The sequence below is a fragment of the Taudactylus pleione genome, unplaced genomic scaffold (assembly GCF_031769625.1).
Source record: "Taudactylus pleione unplaced genomic scaffold, aTauple2 ptg000824l, whole genome shotgun sequence".
Taxonomy (NCBI): domain Eukaryota; kingdom Metazoa; phylum Chordata; class Amphibia; order Anura; family Myobatrachidae; genus Taudactylus; species Taudactylus pleione.
In genome coordinates, this window is record NW_028285226.1 from 310,230 (window position 1) to 335,058 (window position 24,829).

At 47.1% G+C, this 24,829-nt stretch overlaps 1 protein-coding gene across 3 annotated transcripts in view; it reads right to left on the reverse strand.

The window, feature by feature from the left end:
• The window catches only part of EPS15 (epidermal growth factor receptor pathway substrate 15), a 142,879-nt gene that overhangs the window by 76,741 nt on the left and 41,309 nt on the right, over nucleotides 1-24,829 (reverse strand). For all 3 annotated transcript variants that reach the window (XM_088458304.1, XM_088458303.1, XM_088458305.1), the window contains exons 5-10: nucleotides 21,948-22,043; nucleotides 9,975-10,040; nucleotides 7,099-7,224; nucleotides 5,921-5,980; nucleotides 4,829-5,035; nucleotides 666-811 (exon numbers count right to left, since the gene is read on the reverse strand). In XM_088458304.1, the coding sequence (XP_088314430.1) occupies nucleotides 666-811; nucleotides 4,829-5,035; nucleotides 5,921-5,980; nucleotides 7,099-7,224; nucleotides 9,975-10,040; nucleotides 21,948-22,043 (701 nt within the window). The remainder of the gene's footprint in view (nucleotides 1-665; nucleotides 812-4,828; nucleotides 5,036-5,920; nucleotides 5,981-7,098; nucleotides 7,225-9,974; nucleotides 10,041-21,947; nucleotides 22,044-24,829) is intronic.

Consider the following 24,829-nt stretch of genomic DNA (forward strand, 5'->3'; position numbering starts at 1 on the left):
ACACACTGGAGCGATGTCGCCAAATCGGAACTACAAATCGTGCAGTGTGTATGCGGGTTTAATGTGCTGCAAGTCAAACCTGACGATATCGCACGCAGCGCCATGTATGTGAATGACGGATGGAACGAGTAATCCTCTGCATTGTCTGAAAATGCAGCATAGAATCATCTGCGTGGACATTGGTCAACCCTCAGATTACTCAGGATGTCTAATGCAACTACTAGCCTCAGCAGGCCCAGAAAACGGGGACAGCCTGCCAAGCAAACAGCCACAACCTGTCAATCAGGCTGCGGATTCCAGGGCGCTGCAAGCGATCGCAGTTACGCATCTGTTCACACATACAGGTAGACGTTGCTGTCCGCAGGATGTACCAGTATTCCAAAATATACACTCAGCTATAGCTTCTGGCTTTTTTAGGCATCATGCTTATTTTGAGACCATTTTTGGACAGTCTGCTGATATTACCGGCAATATTGCAACGTGTATGGCTCTCATTCAGCAAAGGATGCATAGAAAAAAAAAGAATGGTATGGGGAACTAAACAAGGAACATCCAGAACATACAACCAGTAATAAGAAATATGGGTCACTTGTTATTTTATCTGACATTTAATTCAGCTCCTACTGGTATACATGAGAATATAGCCCTTAGCCAGTGGCACTTACCAAATATGAGCAAGGAGCCCTGAAGGCAAGCCAGTCTTAAGGAATATCTCTCGGACTTCCAGCCCTGACACTAGGTTATCCAGATCTTTATCAAGTTTTAGGAAAATCTCATCGTATTTCACTTTCTCTATATGTGAGACAACCCACTACACAAAAAGACACAAAACAGAGAGTGAAGGGTTATATAGGCCTTTATCCAACATAGGACAGCACAGATTTCCCAAAGAGCACAGAATATAAAGTAACTTGATCTGAACAGATAGTTATTAGTTTCAGAAGGATAAGGAAAGAGAGAACAAGTATTTAGTTGCCTTGAATGGATCTATTATTTTGTAATCTAGATAAAGGCATATTTATGACTACATTATGCTCAGTCATTATCACACAGATATAAATGATCTTATTTCCTCTTTATCTGAATGGTCAATTTTATTCTAACAGCTTGGACACCGGAATCTAAGCAAACAGGGAACAAAGGACAGCAGGCACCTATGTTCTTCTCCTGCCTTTAGGAATACTATACAAAGATACATTGTACTAATTAACAGGTTAGCACCAAATACCCTTATTAAATACAACAGACATGAGACGATCACCATCTGCATAAACCAATAATTTATTTACGTCAAAATATAATGTCAATTTAATTAGCCTGTAATTTCTTATTCATGAACGACACGTTATAAAAAGTTAATGCAAATCACTGTGTGACTCACTGTAATCTGTGTTTCATTACAGTCTTAATAATTATTATTAACTTTGCTTTATATAATTACCAGCTGGAGTACCCGGCGTTGCCCGGGATTTTAAGAATGTTTGTTTACACATCATCCTCCAACAAACCTCTCCTTAGGCAAGCCCTAACAAAAAGTGTGACAAACTTCCCCATCCACAGTCCTAAGGTCTTTGAAGGAAGTAGAACCTGTAACGGTGTAAAGCAAACTTCGGAAATAGAAGCATTCAAAATTTGTCGGTTGTACAGTGTAAACAAGGCCAAGAGCTTCTGTTGCTCTGATACCAGGATGACTGTGTACTTCCTGATTGCTGGATCGCACTATGAAATGCACAGCAACTACTTCCAGTTCCTTGTGCAGCTGTTTCTGGCATTCAGGGTCTCCACGGTGTATAAGATTCATCCAATCGGTGTTAGCCTTCAGAGGCTGACAAAGAAATGAACCGGAAGTAGTCTCTGTGCGTTCCATAGTGTGGTCCAGCAACCAAGGATGTAGACAAAAAAGTTTGGTCGCCACTGTTGACACCATCTAGTTGTATAAGCTGATGCATGAGTAAGTATGAATAAAAATTTGTGCTGCAGAGCTGTGTTTTTGCATCCCAGTATAGTTGCCATCTTTATGGGCCTGACTGTAAATCAGATGGATCTCTCCTCATGGATGCAGATATCAATTTTTACCATATTCAGACTTATAATAAGCCTGGCTTTATATCAATAGTGGTTCCTCAGTGCAGGTTTGCTGACTGTGTCGGCAGTGCAGGGGTGGTCTCAATGCAGGGTGCCGGCGATGTCGGCAGTGCGGGGGATGCCTGCGGTGTCCTCAGTGCAGGTTTGCTGACTGTGTTGGCAGTGCAAGGGTGTTCTCAATGCAGGGTGCCGGCAGAGCAGGGGTGCCAGCGGTGTCCTCAGTGCATGTGTGCTGACAGTGTCGGCAATGCAGGGGTGCTGGTGGTGTCCTCAGTGTGGGAGTGCCGGCAGTGTCTGCAGGGTGGCGGTCACTAAGGGTGTCCTGAGTATGTGGGGCAGCATTGCAGGGGTGCCGGCAGTGGTAGTGTCGGCAGCAGGGAATGCTGCCAGTGGAGGTGCCGGCAGTGTCAGGCAGCGAGGGATGGTGGGCGCCATCTTCTTTTGCTTCCTGTGTGCATATTAAATGGAATTAACGCTGATTGGCTGGGAGCCGTGACAGACGGCTCTCTCAGGCAACCAGCGTTAAGCCCGCTCAATACAAAACCTCACCACCGGACAGCGGCATCGCAAGGCTTTGCCTCGGGTGAGGGTTCCGGGGGAGGTAGGGAGATCTGAGTTTGGCTCGGATCCCCGAAATTCGGGTGGAGTTCGGATCACTGAGAACCGAACCCGCTCATCCCTAATAAATTCATACAGCATTTAAAAGGTACTGTAAACTCCATGCAAGAGCCATAGTAAATGATGTTCAGAGACTTAGATTATATGCTACAGAATAAAATTCCATAATTCCTTAGTATGTAGCAAAATGCATGTTATAAAATCAAATTATGAAATGAAACAAAAATAAAATTTTAATATTTTTATTATTGACCTTGCAGATGGCCCAAGAAGAATGGTGTCCAAATCTGCATCTAACAATAAACCAAACAGGACAATGCTTTTTATCTTCTTTGGTGTTTTAGGTGTAGAAAAATTAGAGATCTTGGCTTGTAAACTGTGGGCTAAATCCTTTTATAATTCCGTACCTGACCTGTAGAGGGCGAATGCTATGCAAAAATTGTGTTTTTTAATTATTTAAAAATTAACAGTAATTAATTTTGATTTCAAATTTTTTTAGTTGCCTCTGCCGTGTTTTAATACGCTTGTATGTAAAATTTCACGATCTTGGCTTGTAAACTGTGGATTTGTATAGAAAGACAGAAGGACAAATTTTCATTTTTATTTAGTAGATATCTGGCCACAGTAGCTTTACTATTTATCACATTAACCTACATTCTAAGTCCAGAGATTGGATAACTATATAGCCACCAAAGGCCGTAATGTGAAGGCAAGTACTCTGGAAAGGGGCATGATGTTAAACAAGATAGAAACAAGACAAATATTATAATCAGTGGTCGAAGTGGGCCGGTATACAGCGGTATGACATACCGCCACTTCCCGGCCCCACTTCATTTTAGCCACAGAAGGGAATGTACCAGCGCTGGGATCCAGAATGGGATCCCAGCGCTGGAACAGCGGCGGCAATGTGTAGAGATGTATCCCGCAGGGGACACATCTCGATCAACGGAGGCGCTGGCATGTAGCAGCCGGGACAGAGCATTAGGTGCCGGCTGCATTGTAAGGTAACAGGCGCAGCACGCACCAGCCGGCTCGCTGGCGGCTAGCCAATAGCAGGGCTCACAGACGCCAGCCAATTGCAGGGCTCGCTGGCGGCCAGCCAATCGGCGGGGCTCGCTGGCGGTCAGCCAATCGGGGGGCTCACTGGCGGCCAGCCAATCGGGGGGCTCACTGGCGGCCAGCCAATCGGGGGGGGCTCGCTGGTGGCCAGCCAATGAGAAGCAGCCAAGTGGCAGCTTCTCATTGGCTAAGAAGCGTTACTGGATTAAACTGCAGCAACCAAGAAGACCCGATGCTCCTGGTGGCTCCTTTCCAGCAACGCAGGTCAGTAGCAATTAGAGAGAGAGGAGGGTTGAAAGAGGGAATAGGGGGCAGACAGAGGGAAGCAGGTAGTTAATATTGTAGGGGGTGAAAGAGAGAGGGAATCATTTAGTGAGAAGGGCAGGGTGTGAGAGAGGGGAGCAGGCAGGGAGAAGTACAGTGGGGTGATATGGAAGCAGGGGCCGGAGGGGGGGGAATTCAATCTCCATACCCCCACCTCTAAATTCCCACTTTGAGCACTGAATATAATAATATATATAAATTTTACCAAGTACAGGTGCGTCCACTAACACCTTTGCTCATAGTGTGCCAAATAGCCTGACAGGGCACGCCATGCACTTTGCAAAGTAAAGTGTCTTTTTTTTCTTAAATATGCATATTATTCACATCACTGATTCCACAAACGTAAAATGCAAGGGTACACTGACTACTGGGGCCGGCATTCCTTTGGGACATAAGTACTATCTAGTGTGCCTGGTACACTCTAAGCGACTCTGCATGCGGCTACAATGCAAATAAGACGCACACTTTAGGAAAAAGCATAGATCGCTATCTGTGGGGGAGCACCAATCGTGTCAACCATATGGCGCTAAAACGCTAGATGAATGAGGACACAGCCGTACAACTAATAAGCAAATGGTACCTGCTGCAAAGATAAATACCATGTGATGTGACCCACACAAAAAGGTTGCACCAATGACATCATGTATATATATATTATATATATAAAACAAATATTTTCTGATGAACAGGATATATCATTAAAAAACAGCTGTGGCCACTTCATCAGCCCGAGCTTTCTTACCTGTGTCGTGGGTGCCTTAGTGGGTAAGATGCCTACAGGTGGCAAGGAATGCCGTGGCTCTTTAGAGGGTGGCACGGGAGGAGGTGGAATAATTGGCAAGGGTGTTGCAGTACTGGATGTTTTTCTCTTGGATGGTGGCACCAATGCAGGAGGCAAAAGCATAGGAACAGGTTCTTTTTCTAAAGCAGAATATACCAGGAACATAGCCTGGAAAATGAGAATAGACCTGATGTGAGAGGAGCAGCGATTTTTTAGAAAATGGCATATGTTATAGAACAGAATGTGTGTCCATTGGAGCAAGGATTTGACCACAGACAGAACAGTATTCCAAGCTGAGTGCAGGACCAATATGTAGCAGAATTAACATCTCTTCCATTTCAGTGTAGCGGCTGAAACACTTTCTGTTTACTCCCATTGGGTGGGAAAAACCTTCCAGCAAGAACCTGCCAATCCGCCCTAACAAGCGTTACGCGCTCAAATGGGAGAAACTGTGCTTAACATGCGCAGGTGTACAAAAAAAGTGGTGTAGAACTACACACTACATGGCAGCATTACATATGTGATAACAGACTTTTAAAGCTAGTGCTTAGAGCATGTGCAAAGGGTCATTAGTTAATTCTGTATACTGATTTTTACCCAGAGATCATTGCTCTCTATGGAGAAGGGCCAGTGCAGTCACATGGTCATTTTAGGAAGGTGGATAATAGAGCCAGGCACTTTCCTGTACCTGTTCAGTCTTCTGATTTGGAACCCAGATTGAGGTCACTGCCCTGGCGTCACTCAACCGCTACCATTTCCCTTCCATATACTGTACAACACGGAATTCAGAGCAGATGGGAAAAACAAATGTGCATGTCCACAATGCTCTGGGGGTTGGTACCACGCTCAAAAGGATCATGTTTGTAATTATAGGCCACAGCAAAACTGTAAATCAGCCAGGAGATGTAACGGCCAGAGCCGCCACGATTGCCCAAGTTTCACTACCTGCAATTGTTATCTCTTGGATAAAATGTATACCTGCATGTGCATCTATCTCAAGCCCCTGACATATAATAAAATGCATATTTTTTTATCAGAAAAGAATTTACTCACAACTGCAAACTCATCTTGGTCCAACAGTCCGTCGTGATCAATGTCACTTAATTCCCAGACCTGCAGAAAACAAGTCACAGACTGTTACCGATCATTTCCATTCCCTGAGGCAGTGGGACACAGACAGCGGGTTAGGTTTACACTTTAGCACAGTGCTCGACAAATCCCGGGGGCAGGTCGCCATGGCGGCCAGATTTTGGTGCCTGACGACCAGATTTTACAGGGAGGGAAGAAGCAGATCTATCAGCCCCAGCGGAGATTATTGCAGTGGGCATTTCATTCACAGTGTGTCAGCCCAGTGATAATCGGGTCCTGTTACCTGTAGGACTTGCTGGCGTCTCCCCGACCTATCACCGCGCGGCACCCCAGGTGCATAACACACTTTTATTGGGGGGGTAGTTTGGCTCCTACACTTTTGCCCTGGATCCTGGATTTTAGCAAAATTTGTCGAGCCTTGCTTTAGCAGACACGGTGACTTGTCTGCAAAGCTTCCCTGCTCCTTCATCACTGCACAATAAGCCCGGCTAGGGGACACAGTAAAAAACAACAACATTCTCTGAAAAGTCCATATCATACTGAATTAGGGAGATAGCCCCTGCTGGCCCCAGAACCTAAACACCTCGGGTACCTAGGCCTTTGACTATCAGAAAAGGCAGGCCAAAAAGTGCATCAGGCACCAGGTATTGCATGGAGGATGTAATCTCATGGGTGGTGACATCTGGGACTGATCCTGGCAGCACAAAAGGGCCTGATAACCAAGTAGGCTATTTAGACTGGTATTTGGCAAAGACATTTCAGTGGACAATAAATATGGTGGCTTAGTGCCCCCCTTCAAGGAGTACTAACATGCCTGCATTCCAGAACAAGACCATCCTGATGCTCTCTAAGCCCTGAGTTTGTGCCTCAAATTGTAAAATGAAGAAAACTGAATAATCACTAATGTCAATAGCCCTTTCCCCATCTCCTAAACAGAACAATGGAAAAGGTAGATGCAAGAGAGTTATAAAAGGGGATGTGAAGTGGGTGCTTGTCATTAAACAGTGCCCGGCCTCGTAGGGGTAAACGTCTCCCAAAGAGCTCCAGTAAGAATGTAGGAGACAGAGTATAGGAATTTCAATAAAAAGCCAGACTGCTCCCAATACACACAAATCAGAAACGTGGTCATAATGCAAACATACCCGGCCCAGCACTTCCACAGGTAGCTTGGAATTCAGTAGCACAGGTTTGACCTTGTCGCCAGACAGGAATCCGTTCACGGGGCTTAAACTGTCGAATATTGCATCATATTTGGCCTTGTCTTCAGTCTGCCACATAAAAGAAGCTGTTAATGTATGCACCTTTAGCTAATTATAAACTGACTGAGGGTCTGTAATAAAAATGTGTGTGTAATGGTCACATAAGACACCTAGAATCTGAAACACGTTTATCTAAGCTACATGGGTGTGACAGGCAGACTGTGCCATACAGACGGTGTAATGGTTAGCGCATTACTGCCTCACAGCACTGAGGTCGTGGGTTCGTTTCCCGTCATGGCCCTAACTGTGTGGCATTTGTATGTTCTCCCTGTGCTTGCGTGGGTTTCCTCCATGTACTCCGGTTTCTTCCCACACTCCAAAAATATACTGGTAGGTTAATTGGCTCTCAGCAAAATTAACACTAATGTGTCTGTGTGCGCGCATGTGATAGGGAATATAGATTGTAAGCTCCACTGGGGCAGGGGACTGATGTGAATGGCCTCTGTAAAGCGCTGTGAATTTATTAGTGTCACATCATATAATAGCATGAAGGGGTTGTTCTTTTAAGGTGCACGAAGTGTATCTTCCCGTTCTTCCGACTTTGTCACATTGCGTCATTATATAACGGACTCCTAACTGTGAACTGCGCTGCGTCCTACATAAAGACAGCTACTATTAAGTATAACTGCAATGTTTCAGTAACGTAACAGAAATAATTTAACCAGAGATAAATCTGTGACTGTGGGCTTTATTCAGAAATGGACGGCAAAGCCGATGTTTGTGCTGTTCAGCGATTATCGGTGGTCTGTACATCCACCCGAGTCGCCCTGCGCATGCATCCAGTGTCATTACCGATGTCGCTCACGGTGAAGTTTTATTCGCAAAGTGAACGACAGGCAGGGACCGTGTGGGGGCGGCAACGGGGAGGTGGCGACTAAAACGCAGGTGTGTTGCAAACATTTTCGGGGTGTGTCTCTGCCTGCGACCCCGTACACAGTCAAAATTGTTCCGGCGTCTCAGTTCCAGCGGGTTATTCAGAGATCCAATAACGGACTGATCTGCAGCCAAGCTGCGCCTTTCAACACAGTCACTTGGATTTGTGAAGCCGCTGGCGGGCGTCTTAATACAAATCCCAGTGGCGGCGTCATTTGGTCATTTTCGCATAGTCGCTGCGTACATTTTTGAAGCTTCGGCGACATTAGCATACATCTCTGAATCAGGCCCTGCGTTGGAAGTATGATTTTATTCTTGGTAAATTACACCAAGTGAAAATTAGATTTTTGTACTTACTTTGAATGCTTTTCTCTGAATCCATCTGGGGGACACTGGACCATGGGGTTGCTTGAGGGACCGAAGGAGCTGGCACTTAATTAGACTAGTATAACTTTAAGGGAGTAGCCCCTCTTCAACCCATGGTCTTCAGTAAAACTTCAAAAGTAGCCCTAAACCATGGGTGAATCACCTAGTGCAGTGGTTCCCAAACTTTTTTGAACCACGGCGCCCTAGAGTATCTGCATTGTTTTCACGGCACCCCTAAGCCAAAAGTTTGTTATTGAGAAATTTTGATTTTTTTTTTTCAAAGTATTAAAGTGAAGTAAACTGGGCTAATCTGTCATCCTTAGGCTCAGTTATGTGGTGGTGGACAGGTTTGCGCTTCTGTTTGTCCTTATATTTACATTACATTGAACAAAACTAATTTTATTTGGCGCTGGACCACCAACCTGAGGCACCCCTGTAAGTGTCCTGAGGCACCCCAGGGTGCCACGGCGCACAGTTTGGGAACCACTGACCTAGTGTAATTTACAGATTAACCACAACCCACTCACGAACAAAGAACTGACCGTAAGGGTGGGAACGTAATTTTCCCCAAATGGATTCAGATCAAAGGATTCAACGTAAGTATAAAAAATCCAATTTTCTCTTTCATCCGATCTGAGGGACAATGAACCATGGGGGACATTCCAAAGCCGCCCCTAAGGGAGGGTACGCTCAGAAAAACCTGAACGTAAGACTTTCCGACAGAAACTAGCATTCTTAGATGCGCTCTTCGGAAAGCAAGAAAAACATGGTAAACCTGCTGGTGAACAGTAGACCTAACCGTCACTGGCAGAGTGGCTTCCACAGGAAAGCCACAGCTCGCATAGAGGGAGGAGCCTTACACAATTGGACAACAGCCCCTTTGAGTTCAGCAGGGAGCCGCCCCGCCAGGACTGCGTGGAGACCAGACCCGGAAGGACTACCCCCAGCGGAAAGAAACAAGCATAAAACGCATTCACAACAAAATAAAATAAAAGTAATCTAAAGTTCAGGGCTGCAGAGCAGCCCTATGAAAAATATCCCAGCTTCCCTGGGCACTTAAACACTGAAGACAACAAGTTGCAGAGGGGAGAAGCTATTCCCTTAACGTTATACTAGTCTAAGTGCTAGCTCCTTTGGTCCCTCAAGCAACACCATGGTTCAGTGTCCCCCAGATGAAATGAAAAAGAAAAAATCAGTGTTGAATAAATCCACGCCATGTTGGTGACCAGTTGTATAAGCTACGGACTCACTGAGGTCAGTTTGCGCACACACACCAACAGGGGTCAACCTACAACCACATTCACCAACAAGTCCAAATATGAAGGAATAATTTGGAATCAGACACTATCATAGTGAGCCATTCGCCGATGATCACTATCGATGTGTGCAAGACCAGCGTTATCCTTACTGTCAGCCACTGGGGGCATACAACAATATGAAATTATCTGCTGCTGTGCCTATATTTGTTCCTAGATGACATATGGTGATGGCAAGATAAGGACCATGCCAACAGAACTCACCTTGACAGCCCACGGCATGTCCACAGAGACTGGGGCAGCTACCAAGGAGGGACTCGTAGTGTCATGCTGGATAAGAAAACAGACAGCATATTTTATTCATTAAAATGTGAACACCACAGAAAATATACAATACTTAAAAAAAATATTTCTTATTATCAATATATATTTTAAATACTGGAAATTCCAGTTTCATCAGAAATATAACAGAATCCTGGAAAACAATTTCAGTGGTTCTACCTGTTTTACACAGCCTTGTGTCACTACTCACTACATCTGAGGTAATTAATCATGATCATTAGGACAAGTCCGCGATTTCAGTCAGATGACGACTGCACCAGCACGTGTGGAAGTTATTCGGCCACTTATATAGAGTCTCCATGGTGGCACAACCAGACACCTGAATGACAGAACCTGTACAATTTCGCCAAGCCCCAATATGCCATCGGCGGTTAGCCACACCGACCGGTGAAGCGTAGCAACTTTTTCTTTACATTTGCGTCTTATTTGAAGACGCAGCAAAACACACAGGAATGTGCAATGTTGCAGATGGAGAACAGCAGAACTTGGCGTAAATACTGTAGCATATTGTAGCCGCTGTATCGTGGCACTGCGTATACAGATTCAGACTCATTCGCACACAGATGGACAAGTGGCGCTTATCGGTGCATTTTTTGTTGCATCAAATTGAAAGAAAGACGCACATTGTAGTGAAAAATACGTGAAATAGATGCTCGGCGTAAGCAGAGTTGCACGAGGCCGGGCACGCCGAGAAGGGCTGTTTGATGCGACTGTGGCAATAGTGTACGAGGACACCTCTGTATGTAGGGCTGTTTGAAGATCTGGCAATTCAGCTATAATGCTGTACAACCGCATGAGCGCAGGTGAGAACAACTGTAATACCCCATTAAAAATAGAGATGCGCGGGTTCTGTTTTATTCGGATCTTATCGCCAAATTAGCACAAAGTTTGGATTTATCTAATTGGATACCCAAAACACGTGACAGCCGGATAGCCAGGGGCGGATTGGGCCACTGGGATATTGGGACAGTTCCCACTGGGCCGCTGCCGACCCACAGGTGCCCCAGGCCTCCCTCTCACAATCAGGGATGCAGAAAGGATGGGTCAGCCCTGCAGTATCTTTATTACCAGCCCGTAGCACTGGGCGCCTGCCGCAATACATCACACATCTGCACAGCGCACCCGGCTCGCTTTTCCTGCTCATGAGCGTCAGTCACAAGGCCAGATGCCAGGCACCCGAGCTGCGTTGTGTGATAGATAGTGGCAGCCTCTGCTGCCCACAGATCTTCCTTCTTCCATTCCTCCTTGCTCCACCTCCTGCACTGTGTGGAGAGACATCATAACGTCTTGATGTCTCTGCCTATGCGTCGGAGCCAGGGGGGTTTGGGGGGGGAGTGTCTGTGGCGTTAAACTGCAGCAGGTATCAGTCTCCGGGTGCCTGGAGGGCACACACCATCTTCCCCACACAGCCTGGCATGACCCTGCAGCCGGCACCCGGTTGCTCCAGGCAGGAGGTAACAATTAGCAAGTAGAGAAACCTCAGCAGCACGCAGAGAAGAGAAGCCTATAAAGAAGGAACCTGCGGTCCTAGGTCGGCCCAAATGTCCCAACTACAATCAGCCAAATAAAAGTAAGTTACACTAGGTATAAATGTACAGTATATTGGGGCCTCTCCTGCAGATGATATACAGTATGTGCATACATAGCTGCATTTAGGGAAAAGTGTTCCCCAAGGATCTTTATTCAGAAAATTATATATATATATATATATATATATATATATATATATATATATATATTCCTGTTCTAATTTCAGTGCACCCTTCCTGTTCAGAGTTTCATGCAGTATGTTAGGAACCATTGTCCAGTTCTGTTATAGTTATTATACCTGCTCTATTACCTTTTGTCCTTTGCGTAGGTAACTGTAAATATTAGACAGGCTTAATGAGTAACACTCAAGGGAAGAAACTCATATGCCCTCATACACTATAGGCTATGTTCGGCTTACAAAAATAATTTTGTTCCCATAAGTATCCATCCCTGTATTTAAGGCCTCTGTGTGGGGTTTGTATGTTCTTCCAATGTTTGTGGGGGTTGGATCCCACACTGCAAAAACATACAGGTAGGTTAAACTGGTTTCTGACAAAAAGAAATAAATAAAAACAATAACCCTAATGTGTGTGCATGTGATAGGGAATAATATGAGATATGGTAAGAACTTACCCTTGTTATCTCTATTTCTACGAAGTCCATAGGGTTCCACAGGATACCTTGGGGTATAGGTGTGACGTCAGTCGCAGGGCACCAAAGAGTTAAGCTTTCAGCCTCCCAGGATGCACTAGGTCCCCCTCCTATACCCCGCCCCCGAGCCAAGGCACCTCAGTTAGTTACCAAGCCATAGGCCGGAGGAGGAGAAGGAAGAGAGAGAACAAAGATCTGGACACATACAAGAATCACATTCTCACCAGAGGGAGACGGAAAACCGGTGACCAGAGCAAAGCCCATCTGCAGCACAGGTGCGACAGGGCGGGAGTCCTGTGGAACCCTATGGACTTCGTAGAAATAGAGATAACAAGGGTAAGTTCTTACCATATCTCATATTTTCTACTTCAGGGTCCATAGGGTATCCACAGGATACCTTGGGGATGTCCCAAAGCAGTATCCTTTAAGGGTGGGGACGCTCCTGTGCAGAAAGGAGAATCCGCCGCCCGAAGGAAGCATCCTGAGAGGCGAAGGTGTCAAACCTGTAATACCTCACGAAGGTATGGACAGAAGACCACGTAGCAGCCTTGCAGATCTGAACTGCCGAGGCACCACGTCGAGCTGCCCACGAAGGACCCACAGACCTAGTGGAATGAGCCTTCAGAGAAGGAGGGACCGGTAGGCCTTCATGAAGATAAGCTTCAGAAATAGCCATACGGATCCAGGCTGCCAAAGTTTGCTTTGAAGCAGGCCAACCCTTTTTACGGAAGCCAAAGAGGACAAACAAAGCGTCCGACTTCCTAAACGAAGAAGTGCGGTCAACATAAGTCCTTAAGGCCCGCACAACATCCAAAGAGGCCTCACCCACGGAAAGACCCGGTGAGTTAAAGGCCGGAACAACTATTTCCTCGTTAATATGAAACTGGGAAACAACTTTGGGAAGAAACTCGGGCCGAGTGCGGAGCACTGCCCTGTTCCCATAAAAAACCAAGAAAGGGGGTCTACAAGAAAGAGCCCCTAACTCAGAAACACGTCTGGCCGAAGCAATGGCCAGAAGGAAAACAGTCTTAGCTGTTAGCCATTTAAGATCCACTGAGCCCAGTGGTTCAAACGGCGGTCCTTGGAGAGCCCTCAGGACCACAGCCAAATCCCAAGGCGCCACAGGTGGAACAAAGGGCGGCTGAATGCGGAGAACACCCTGCATAAAGGTGCGCACATCCGGGATTGTAGCAATCCTACGGTGAAACCAGACAGATAGGGCCGAAACCTGTACCTTCAAAGAAGCAAGGCGAAGCCCATGATCTAGTCCCGCTTGCAGGAAGGCGAGAATCCGAGACAGACGAAACTCCCGCGGTGCATAACCTCTCGGTCGACACCACTGGAAGAACGTATGCCACACGCGATGGTATATCCTCGCGGAAGACGGTTTCCGAGCTCGTAACATGGTCCGCACCACAGAGCTGGAAAACCCCCGGGACCTCAGCATGGCCGTCTCAACAGCCACGCCGTCAAAGACAGCCGAGTCAGGTCCGGGTGAAGGCAAGGACCCTGAGACAGAAGGTCCGGTCGTAGCGGCAACCGCAGAGGAATGTGCACGGACAGACCCTGAAGGTCTGAGAACCAGTGCCGTCTGGGCCACGCGGGAGTTATCAACAGGAGCGTCCCTCCTTCCTGTTTGAATTTCCGGATTACCCGTGGAAGAAGGGAGACCGGAGGGAACAGGTATGCGAACCGGAACGTCCACCGGACGGACAGAGCATCCACCAGAGACGCCCCTTCGTCTCTTGTGCGAGACCCGTACACCGGCAACTTGTTGTTGTGCCGGGACGCCATGAGGTCGATTTCTGGAAGACCCCACCTGTCCACCAGTAGTTGAAAAACGTCCGGGTGCAGGGACCATTCCCCCGGATGAACGTCCTGGCGACTTAGAAAGTCCGCCTCCCAATTGAGCACTCCCGGGATGAAGGCCGCTGATATGGCCGGAAGATTGCGCTCCGCCCAAACCAGGATCCGAGAGACCTCTACGAGAGCCGCCCGACTGCGAGTTCCTCCTTGCCTGTTTATGTAGGCCACGGTGGTAGCGTTGTCCGACTGGACCTGCACCGGGCGACCCTGGAGAAACCGCTGTGCCTGCTGGAGAGCATTGAAGACCGCACGGAGTTCCAAGATATTTATTGGAAGCTCCGCTTCTGTCGGCGTCCACCTGCCCTGGAACAAGTGTGGACCCGAAACTGCTCCCCAGCCCCGAAGACTGGCGTCCGTTGTCAACAGGACCCAATTTGGAACCCAGAACGGACGTCCCTTGTTGAGGTGGGTCGTCTGTAACCACCACGTAAGGGACAGGCGAACCTCCTGGGTGAGCACAATCGTCTGGGACTTCAGAGACTGAGTCAGCCCGTTCCACTTGGACAGGATCAGGTGCTGCAGAGGTCTGGAGTGAAACTGGGCGTATTCCACCATGTCGAACACCGACACCATGGAGCCCAGTAACCTCATCGCCGAGTGTAAGGACACCCGGCGGCTGTGCAGACAACTGCGCACCCTTGACTGTAAAGCAGAGATCTTGTCCTCCGTCACGAAGATCCTTTGCTGTCCCGAGTCCAATAAGGCTCCAAGATGCAGAATCCTCCGAGACGGGATTAGAGTGGACTTCTGCCAGTTGATTAGCCAGCCGTGCCGTTGCAGCAGTGCAATGGTCAGGTCCAAGTGGCGTAACAGGAGCTCTGGAGATCCTGCCACCAATAACAGGTCGTCCAAATACGGCAACATGCGGACTCCCTGCAGCCGCAGAGAAGCCGCCATGACCGCCATCACCTTGGTGAAAACACGTGGTGCTGTTGCCAGGCCAAAAGGTAACGCCCGAAACTGGAAGTGGTCGCTGCTGATTGCAAACCTGAGGAACTGTTGATGGCGCCAAAGAATAGGGACATGCAGGTAAGCGTCCTGTATGTCCAATGACACCAAGTAGTCCCCAGGTTCCAGCGCCAGAAGGATGGACCGTAGGGTCTCCATCCGAAACTTCGGGACCCGCAAAGACTTGTTGAGTGCTTTGAGGTTGAGAATCGGACGATATGACCCATTGGGTTTCTGTACCAAAAATAGATTTGAATAGAAACCCTGGCCCCTCTGGGAGAATGGAACCGCCACTATAACTCCAGCCTGGAGCATAGTGTGCAATACCTTCCGCAGCTCCGTAGCCTTGTTCCGGTCTGATGGGAGACCCGTGGTGAAGAAGCGAGCCGGGGGTCTGTGCCGGAAGGAGAGGGCGTATCCGTGGGAAACCACCTCCAGAACCCAAGTGTCTGTCGTAGTGGTCGCCCAACACTGGGCGAACTGTAGCAGGCGGCCTCCCACCCTGGGATCCCCCAAAGGGAGGCCCGGACCGTCAGGCCGTAGGCTTGTCATCTGGCTTGGGGGCCGGACGTCTGGTACTCCATGCCTGCTTCCGGGGCTTGACCGATTTCTTAGGGCCAGCCTGTCGAGGAAAAGACTGTGGTTTGGGCCTGCCCTGGGCCCTAGATGACCGAAAGGACGATGGTCCCGAACCAGAAGGAGCAGCGGCCGACGGGAGACAGGCAGATTTGGCTGCCGCCAGCGTGGCCACAATCTTATCCAGATCCGGACCGAAGAGAACTTCTCCGGTAAACGGCAACGCTTCCAGACCTTTCTTGGAATCTGCGTCCGCCTTCCAGGATCGCAGCCACAAGGTGCGACGAGCAGCTACCGCTGCTGAAGAAATTCTAGACACCAGAGTACTAATGTCTAGAGCCGCCTCGTTGATGTAGGTGGCCGAATCACGGAGATTGCCAATCAACTCCGCCTGATCGGCCGGACAGTCGGATTCAAAAAAAGCCTCTAATGAATCCGCCCAGCGCTCCATCGCTCTGGCAACCCAGCAAATGGCCATAGCCGGCCGTGCTGCCCCCCCTGCAAGGGAATAAGCGGACTTCAGGCAGATTTCTACCTTGCGGTCCGTAGCATCCTTAAGGGAGGACATGGATGGCATCGGCAATGTGGCACTACGGACAAGACGGGTCACGTGAGAATCCACCTGTGGAGGGGATTCCCACTTCGCAAAATAATTATCCGCGAACGGATAAGCCACCGCCAGGCGTCTCTGCGGCTGGTATCTTTTGCCAGGTTGTTTCCACGCCTCCTCTAAATGGTCCACCAACTGACCCGAAAGAGGAAAGACTGTGGCATCGCCCTTCACATCTTTGAAAAAGGCATACTTAGATTTAGCCGCTGGGGGAACTTCGTCCTCAATCACCAAGCCTGTGCGGACCGCCCGAATAAGTCCAGGAATATATACTTTGGACTTAGCATCAGCGTCCTTAGTATGGAGAGGTTCCTGATCGTAAGGATCTAGAATCTCCCCATCATCAGACGTCCCTTCGTCATCCTCATAAGGAGCGGACAGAGACGCCACCGGCCTTTTATGAGACCGCATCACAGACTCCCCTTGCAACACATCCGACAAGTGCTGTACAGAACTCGTCAGGGAGTTAACCCACGCTGGCTCCTGAGAACCCGGGAGCGGGGAAATAGGGAGACTGTGGGGTACCACCAATTGTCGTGGGAACCCCTGCATGGGTGACGACACCACAGACTGCTGGGACAAACCCATCGGAGTAAACGCGGGCTGCGGAGCTAACTGGCCCACTAAAGCTGTTAACGCCTGAGCGAAACAAGCCCAGGGCGGCTCCTGTACCGGTGCTGTAACCGTAATAGGCCGCGCCATGGACAAACACTGCCGGCAAAGGCCCTCCGCGCTCCCCTCCCCCTCCGCTAACGGTACTTTGCACGTGGTACACTGTAGCCGGAGGGGAAAATCACTTTCAGACATGATGGCACCACGTATGTGACCTCTCTCACCAATTAAGTATTAAATAGGCGAGAGACCACCCTGCAGCACCGCACCGCAAGGGCTTTAGCAGAAAGAACAGGGACAGTAATAAAGCTGACAGTTTAGAGAAGAAAAGATTACAGGCAGCAGCGCTAGCAGTCACATACAATGCAGAAAAATAACAATTCCTGCACTAACAGCGCTGATCACTCAACTACACAGACACAGGGCCTGGTAGGACACAGCGCTGCATACACAGACCTGACCACAGCGGAGGAGAGGTATGCGGGGGGACCCAGACCACGATGCTTCCTTCCAGCGCTTCCAGCAGCGTTCACCATGCGTTCTGGAGAAGATGGCCGCCGAGGAGCAGAGAGGAGGCTGGCCTGGGGGAGGAGCGCTGCCACAGGACCAGTCGGCAGCATGCAGAGAGGGCTGTGTGCAGCGGGGGAGGCGTCGGCTGTGAGACAGGGAAGGCGCGCTCCCCTGGCATGCATTTAACCCCTGGGACGCCGCAGCGCTACCGCTCTGCTGCGGTCCGCTGTCCCAGGGGGTAGTGGAAGCGCAGGTTGGTCGCCTGGCTCCACGCTGCAGCCAGTCCCCAGGGAGCCCCCTGCCTGGGGACTTAGGACCATGTGATCAGCGGGGACCCACCGCGGGACCCCGCTGCTTACCTCTGTCCCCCTTGAATCCGGCCATGGTCCGGAGCATCTGGGGTCACCGCTAGCTGTACCGGCGTTCTGGTACCGGCGGGGTGTAGGGAAGACAGCATGGACGTCAGGACTGACTGTCCATGCTGTTCATCCAGTTGTGCAGCCACAGCTGCATGAAGAATAAGCTTCAGGGGCTCTTCTAGCCCCCACTCCAACAGGTGCACCCGACTCCGGCCGGGCACCAAACTAAACTGAGGTGCCTTGGCTCGGGGGCGGGGTATAGGAGGGGGACCTAGTGCATCCTGGGAGGCTGAAAGCTTAACTCTTTGGTGCCCTGCGACTGACGTCACACCTATACCCCAAGGTATCCTGTGGATACCCTATGGACCCTGAAGTAGAAATAGATTGTAAGCTCCACTGGGGCAGGGACGGATGTAAATGACTAAATATTCTCTGTAAAGCTCTGTGAAATGTGTGTGCTCTATAAATAATAAATATAATAATAATAAATTATTATATAAAGGGTAGGGGAGTTATGGGCATTAAAATATATTATATAAGGGGTGTTGGGCATAAAAAAAAAGTTTTATATATTGGAAAAAAACATGATTAAGCTCAATAATCTCTATAGAGAAGAGCACTGTAAATGAAAAGAGGAAGTGCTGAACTGTACTACAGGGAAGGGATTGGGCTTCACAAAATCATAAATATATATAGGGAAAGGAGTGAGGTGCCACAAAACAATACAATCTATGGAGCCTATTCATCAAACGATAAATGGCCCGATAACCATGCGGAGACACTAGTTTCCACATGTTTTAGGTCCCGGGCCATTCATCATCAGGGGCCCGATAGGACCCCCTGATACTCATGGGAACAAGCGCCATCTTCAGACGGCGCTTGCTCTAGTAGCCCGCTCCTTCCTATAGGAAAGAGTTCCGGGGATGCGAAGAGCGATCCCTCCGCTGCCTTCTCGCGGACTCCACGGCGGCTTTGCGCATGCGTCGACGGAGAGGAGGTAAGTAACGCAGCTTCATCTGCTGCGATACTAACCGAGGGGACAGCTGCTTTTCAATGATGAATTGCTCTTGTATAATCTATCCCCCACTGCGAGTTGGATACTTCAGTATCCCTCGCAGCGAGTTCAATACTAATCATCGTAGGCCATACGGCGTCCGATGACGAATAGGCCCCTATATGAGTGAGTTTCTGTGTGGCTGAGACAAAATAGTCAGCGTATACCCAATCACAGCATGCTTACTGTTATATCAGAGCAGCAATTAAAAGTGTGGACAGACATTAAATAATGAATGTAGACCTGTACAGCCATTAACATGATAAAAACAAAAAACAGCACTGTTCATTTTTTTTCTCTCAATTTATATATGTTTCAAATATTTAGCTGTGATACAGAATGAATTGGTTCTTAGTTGAAATATAATGCACAACATTTATTTAAAAAACACAAAGAAAAAGGGCATCAAGAAAGTTTAAGAAAGGTTATTGAAAATAATATTTCACAATTATCTTGCATTGGACACATACAGTCAGGTGCATAAATATTGGGACATTGACAGAATTTTCATATTTTGGCCACTATTTACCACCACCATGGCTGTGAAATGAAACAAACAAGATGTGCTTTAACTCCAGACTTTTAGATTTAATTTGAGGGTAATTACATCCAAATCAGGTGAACGGTGTAGGAATTACACCGGTTTCTATATGTGCCTCCCACTTTTTAAGGGGCCAAAAGTAATGGGACAAACTAAACAATCCTAAATCTAACTTTCACTTTTTAATACTTTGTTGCAAATCCTTTGCAGGCAATTACAGCCTGAAGTCTGGAACGCATAGACATCACCAGACGCTGGGTTTCATCCCTGGTGATGCTCTGCCAGGCCTCTACTGCAAATGTCTTCAGTTCCTGCTTGTTCTTGGGGCATTTTCCCTTCAGTTTTGTCTTCATCAAGTGAAATGCATGCTCAATCGGATTCAGGTCAGGGGATTGACTTGGCCATTGCATAACATTCCACTTTTTAGCCTTAAAAACCTCTTTGGTTGCTTTTGCAGTATGCTTCGGGTCATTGTCCATCTGCACTGTGAAGCACCGTCCAATGAGTTCTGAAGCATTTGACTGAATATGAGCATATAATATTGCCCGAAACACTTTAGAATTCATTCTGCTGCTTTTGTCAGCAGTCACATCATCAATAAATACAAGGGAACCAGTTCCATTGGCAGCCATACATGCCCACGCCATGACACTACCACCACCATACTTCACTGATGAGGTGGTATGTTTTGGATCATGAGCAGTTCCTCTCCTTCTCCATACTCTTCTCATCACTCTGGTACAAGTTGATCTTTGTCTCATCTGTCCATAGGATGTTGTTCCAGAACTGTAATGGCTTTTTTTTCTTGTGAAGTCTTCTCTTGATTGTTGACTTTGACACATATACACCCACCTCCTGGATAGTGTTCTTGATTTGGCCAACTGTTGTGAAGGGGTTTTTCTTCAGCAGGGAAATAATTCTTCTGTCATCCACCACAGTTGTTTTCTGTGGTCTTCCGGGTCTTTTGGTGTTGCTGAGCTCTCCGATGCGTTCTTTCTTTTTAAGAATGTTACAAACAGTTGATTTGGCCACACCTAATGTTTTTGCTATCTCTCTGAAGGGTTTGTTTTGATTTTTCAGCCTAATGATGGCTTGCTTCACCTTTAGTGACAGCTCTTTGGATCTCATATTGCGAGTCGACAGCAACTGATTCCAAATGCAAATGTCACACCTAGAATCAACTCCAGACCTTTTACCTGCTTAATTGATAATGAAATAACGAGGGAATAGCCCACACCTGTCCATGAAATAGCTTTTGAGTTGATAGTCCCATTACTTTTGGCCCCTTAAAAAGTGGGAGGCAAATATTGAAACTGTTGTAATTCCTACACCGTTCAAATGATTTGGATGTAATTACCCTCAAATTAAATCTGAAAGTCTGCAGTTAAAGCACATCTTGTTTGTTTCATTTCAAAGCCATTGTGGTTGTGAATAGAGGCCAAAATATGAAAATTCTGTCAATGTCCCAATATTTATGCACCTGACTGTAGGTCTGATTTTGAGTCATACCCATCCGCAACCACAGTAGCCTCCTTACTAGCTTATACCCGTGTATGACAAATATCAGTTCGTCTGTATGTGGATTGCCCTCCTGCCCACTGTTTTTCCATCCACAGCTGCAGCCGTTGTCATTAGAGGTATTTCTCTGGGTGGGTGGTATAATTTGTGAGAGGTACAGTTTGGTCCACTGATACACCCTACAAGAGGGAACCCATATTTACTGTATACTGTCAGATTCTAGTTTAGCAAAAAATTGCTAGTTTTAGTGTGAAAAGAACTATTGCTTTTAAAGAGGGGATTCCCTGCCCCGTCAAAAGACCCCTTTCCCTATATAGGGCTGCTTTCAGAAATTTCCCAGGCTGGTTTTCCATCCCAATCCGCCCCTGCGGATAGCCAATATGATGCCATTTGTGAGACCAAACATATCTGAGTAAAACCGAACGGCTCATCTCTAATTAAAAATAGTTAAAGCATACCCACAACTGTCCTGCTTTTGCCGAGACAGTCCCCATTTTAGAGAACTTTCCCTCAGACATATCGCGTTTGCTCTGCAGTACAGCAGATAGCCGATATATCTGCAGATATATCGGTGCATCTGCTGGTGTGTTTGGGTGGTCTGCAGGGACCACCGTTGACTGACAACTCAGCTGGGCGGGCAAATTCATATGCCTGCCCAGTGGTGATGTTGGGGAACATCTGTATAGCTTACCTGCACGGCCGCTGTGTTGGCAGATCTGCCCGTTGGCACAGTGTGTAGCTTGGCGGGCAAATTCATATGCCTGCCCAGTTGTGATGTTGGGGAACATCTGTATAGCTTACCTGAACGGCCGCTGTGTCGGCAGATCCGCCCGTTGGCACAGTGTGTACCCAGCTCTAGACTTGAGAGAGGCGTGTCCAAATTCTAAATTGCAGAGTACAACTAAAGCTCACCAGCATTTGTGGGCTACATGCAAAATAAGCAAATATTTACCCATCAAGCAAAATTAAAAATAGTATTTGCACCCCTTGCATTGCAACATGGTCTGTTCCAGATACAATGTTTTTTTTTTTGCTTCGCTTTGCTCTGAAATCCACCCCCATATTGTAAAAACAAACCTAAACACATTTCTGTCAATATCTGGAACAAAATAGTTCTTACAAATCTGGGTGGTGGCACCACTTTCTTGAGGCTGCCGAGTGAAACCTCCATCCCATTCTGTGCACAGGCCACTAGCTGCAATGCTGCAAAGAATTCCTGTGGCAAAAACAAAAAGCAGTACACACACATACTAGTATTAGTACAAGACTTTGGGGGTAAGAACAATATCTAAAATGCAGAGAAATAAAAATGTATAGAGAGATCTACATTAGCATATTGAATAAATACAGCCACATGCACGGCACTTTCTAGCCATAGAGACGCAAACAAAAGACTAAGGAAGAATCAGGATGTGGAAAACCAAAGCAAGGTACATAATAAACACAGGAATTCCTGTCTTCCAGGGCATGAAGGTAACGTGGCAGGACTGGGGGAGAGGAATAGTGGCTGTCAGCACAATCAAATCACATTCCCATAGCAGGGCTTCTCAATCCATTGTCCATTGTGTTCATGGTTCTGCTAACACTATTCTGCAACACACATAATACAGTAATAGATGACCACGTTACTACAGCTGCATGTTCTATATGAATTCAACTGCAGATTGCTGAATGTAAAGATTTAGTGGAACAGAATCAACTAAGAGGCAGATCCACATATTATTAATAACAGATATTTATTGTACACATTAGGCCGGGCTTTACAAAGAATACTTAATTCATTCACATCAGTCCCTGCCCCGGTGGAGCTTACAGTCTATTCCCTATCTCATATACACATATATACAATAGGGTTACTTTATATCAGAACCCAGTTAATCTATCAGTATGTTTTTGGTGTTTGGAAGGAAACTGGAGCACCTGGAGGATATCCAGACAACCATAGGGAGAAAATACAAACTCCACAAAGAACTGAACTCATGGCCTTAGGGATGCATGGCACTAATACTAACCTCTACACCAGGGGTCAGGGAACTTTTTTACCTTTTACCCCAAAATATATTTAGATACGCCGACATTATCCCCTTGATTTGAAAGGAAGGAAATCCTATAGTAGTGGCCCCATATAATGCCCCTGTAGTAGTGCCCCCATATAATTCCCCTGTAGTAGTGCCCCCATAGTTATGCCCCTGTAGTAGTGCCCCCAAATAATGCCCCTGTAGTGCCGGTTGCACAAGAAAAAAAAAACACCTTAATCCCCCGCTCCTGCATCTGGTGCCGTCCTGTCCGCCCAGCTGCTGCTTGGAACTATGGGAGAGACGTCTCTCCCATAGTGCGCATGGAGAGAGGCAGAAGCTGGAGTTCAGAAGAGAACTCCAGCCTCCGGCTAACGCGGCGCTGCAGGGAAGGAGTCGGGGGCCCGCTGGTAATAACATCTCAGCGGGCGTCTGACTTAGAGCCTCCCTGCGGCACAGCCGAGCATGCATATGAATCATTCTATATTATAGAATGATTCATATATATGCCCGGCTGTCCGCCCATTACCCCCGAAATTTTATTTTTACCCCTGTTCCCTGACCACTGCTCTACACCAACTGTGCTTCCCACAATTAACAACAAAGTTCCGCCAGCACCTTGCTTGCTAATATGTGCTCAGCCGGCGCTGCACCTCTGAACCCACTCATAAGTGTGAACACTAAGTGCAAAAGTTTTATCTGTCCTAAATCAGTGCTACTCAATAACCTTCCTGCTGCCTGGGAGTTGTCACGTTTACTCTTTTCCTATAACCAAGTCATGTAAACAAGACATATATTTTATCTGATCAGGCTCAGTACAAGAGCAAAACGTTTCTTTTATTTACATACATTACAGACGATACTGCCTATGAAATATTGCCAATTCTACATATTGTAAGTAAGGGTGTGCTCCTTAAAGGAATCATTTTCTATGCATATAAAGCTTTTATTTTGGCAGAGGATATATTCAAATGGGTTGCCAGCCTGTCAATAAGTATCCTAGCACTCCCAATATTCTAAGCGCCGCCATCCCCTTTTGCCGGGATGTTGATAGTATCCCATTCCAATGTAAGGCTGGGTACACACTGGAGCAACAGGCATTTGTGCAGACATCGGAACGAATGCCCGTGAACAGTAATTGTGCATCCACACTGGACAGCTTTAACAATGCACTGGCTACTAGCAATATCGCCAGGTTTGATCTGCAGCACATCAAACCTGGCGATCGTCGCTAGCAACTGCGGGAATGCGCAATCGTCGGTACACACTGAGCTAGTAAGTGATATGTCGTTACAAACCAAAAAACAATTCCCCTCCAGTGATTAAAGGAAAGCTGTCCACACACACACACACATCAGATCTGGTCAATCAGTTTGGAAGTTTGTGCCACAATCCTAGCAGTGTCAGAACCCCCCAACGCTGGAGCTTTGTGGCTATGAACAGCATTCTGTACCGTAAAGGTACGCCAGTATTGCAGCACCAGACAGGATTAACAGAGAAACAAAAAAAGACTGGGCGCTAATCAATGAATAGAATATTATTATAATAGCAGCAAATTCACCCAATGGGCTTGTGTCTGCCCACTACTAATATAGAAATACCACAATAAGGCAATGGTGATGCGCTAATAAACAAATATTAATTCTCAAGACATCACCTATATAATATTAATAATCTTTATAAAAATGGAATAGGTCAGTACATATAATCACATTTGCACTTATAAATAATCACATTTATCCAATATAGAAAGGCTCAAATGCACTCCTGAGAATTGAAATATATAAAATATACTGCCTCTAATAGAAATGAATCACTGGATCGTCGATGCCTGGAGCAGTCTCTACTCAAATTAATGACATGTGGAAAGTCCAATAATAAATATAGAAAGCTCTTTCTGTACGATATAAGTGCGCACACTGCTACACCAGACAGGATTAGCTGCAGCTCCTGTCCAATCAGGTGCTGCAATTTTACACACCTCAAG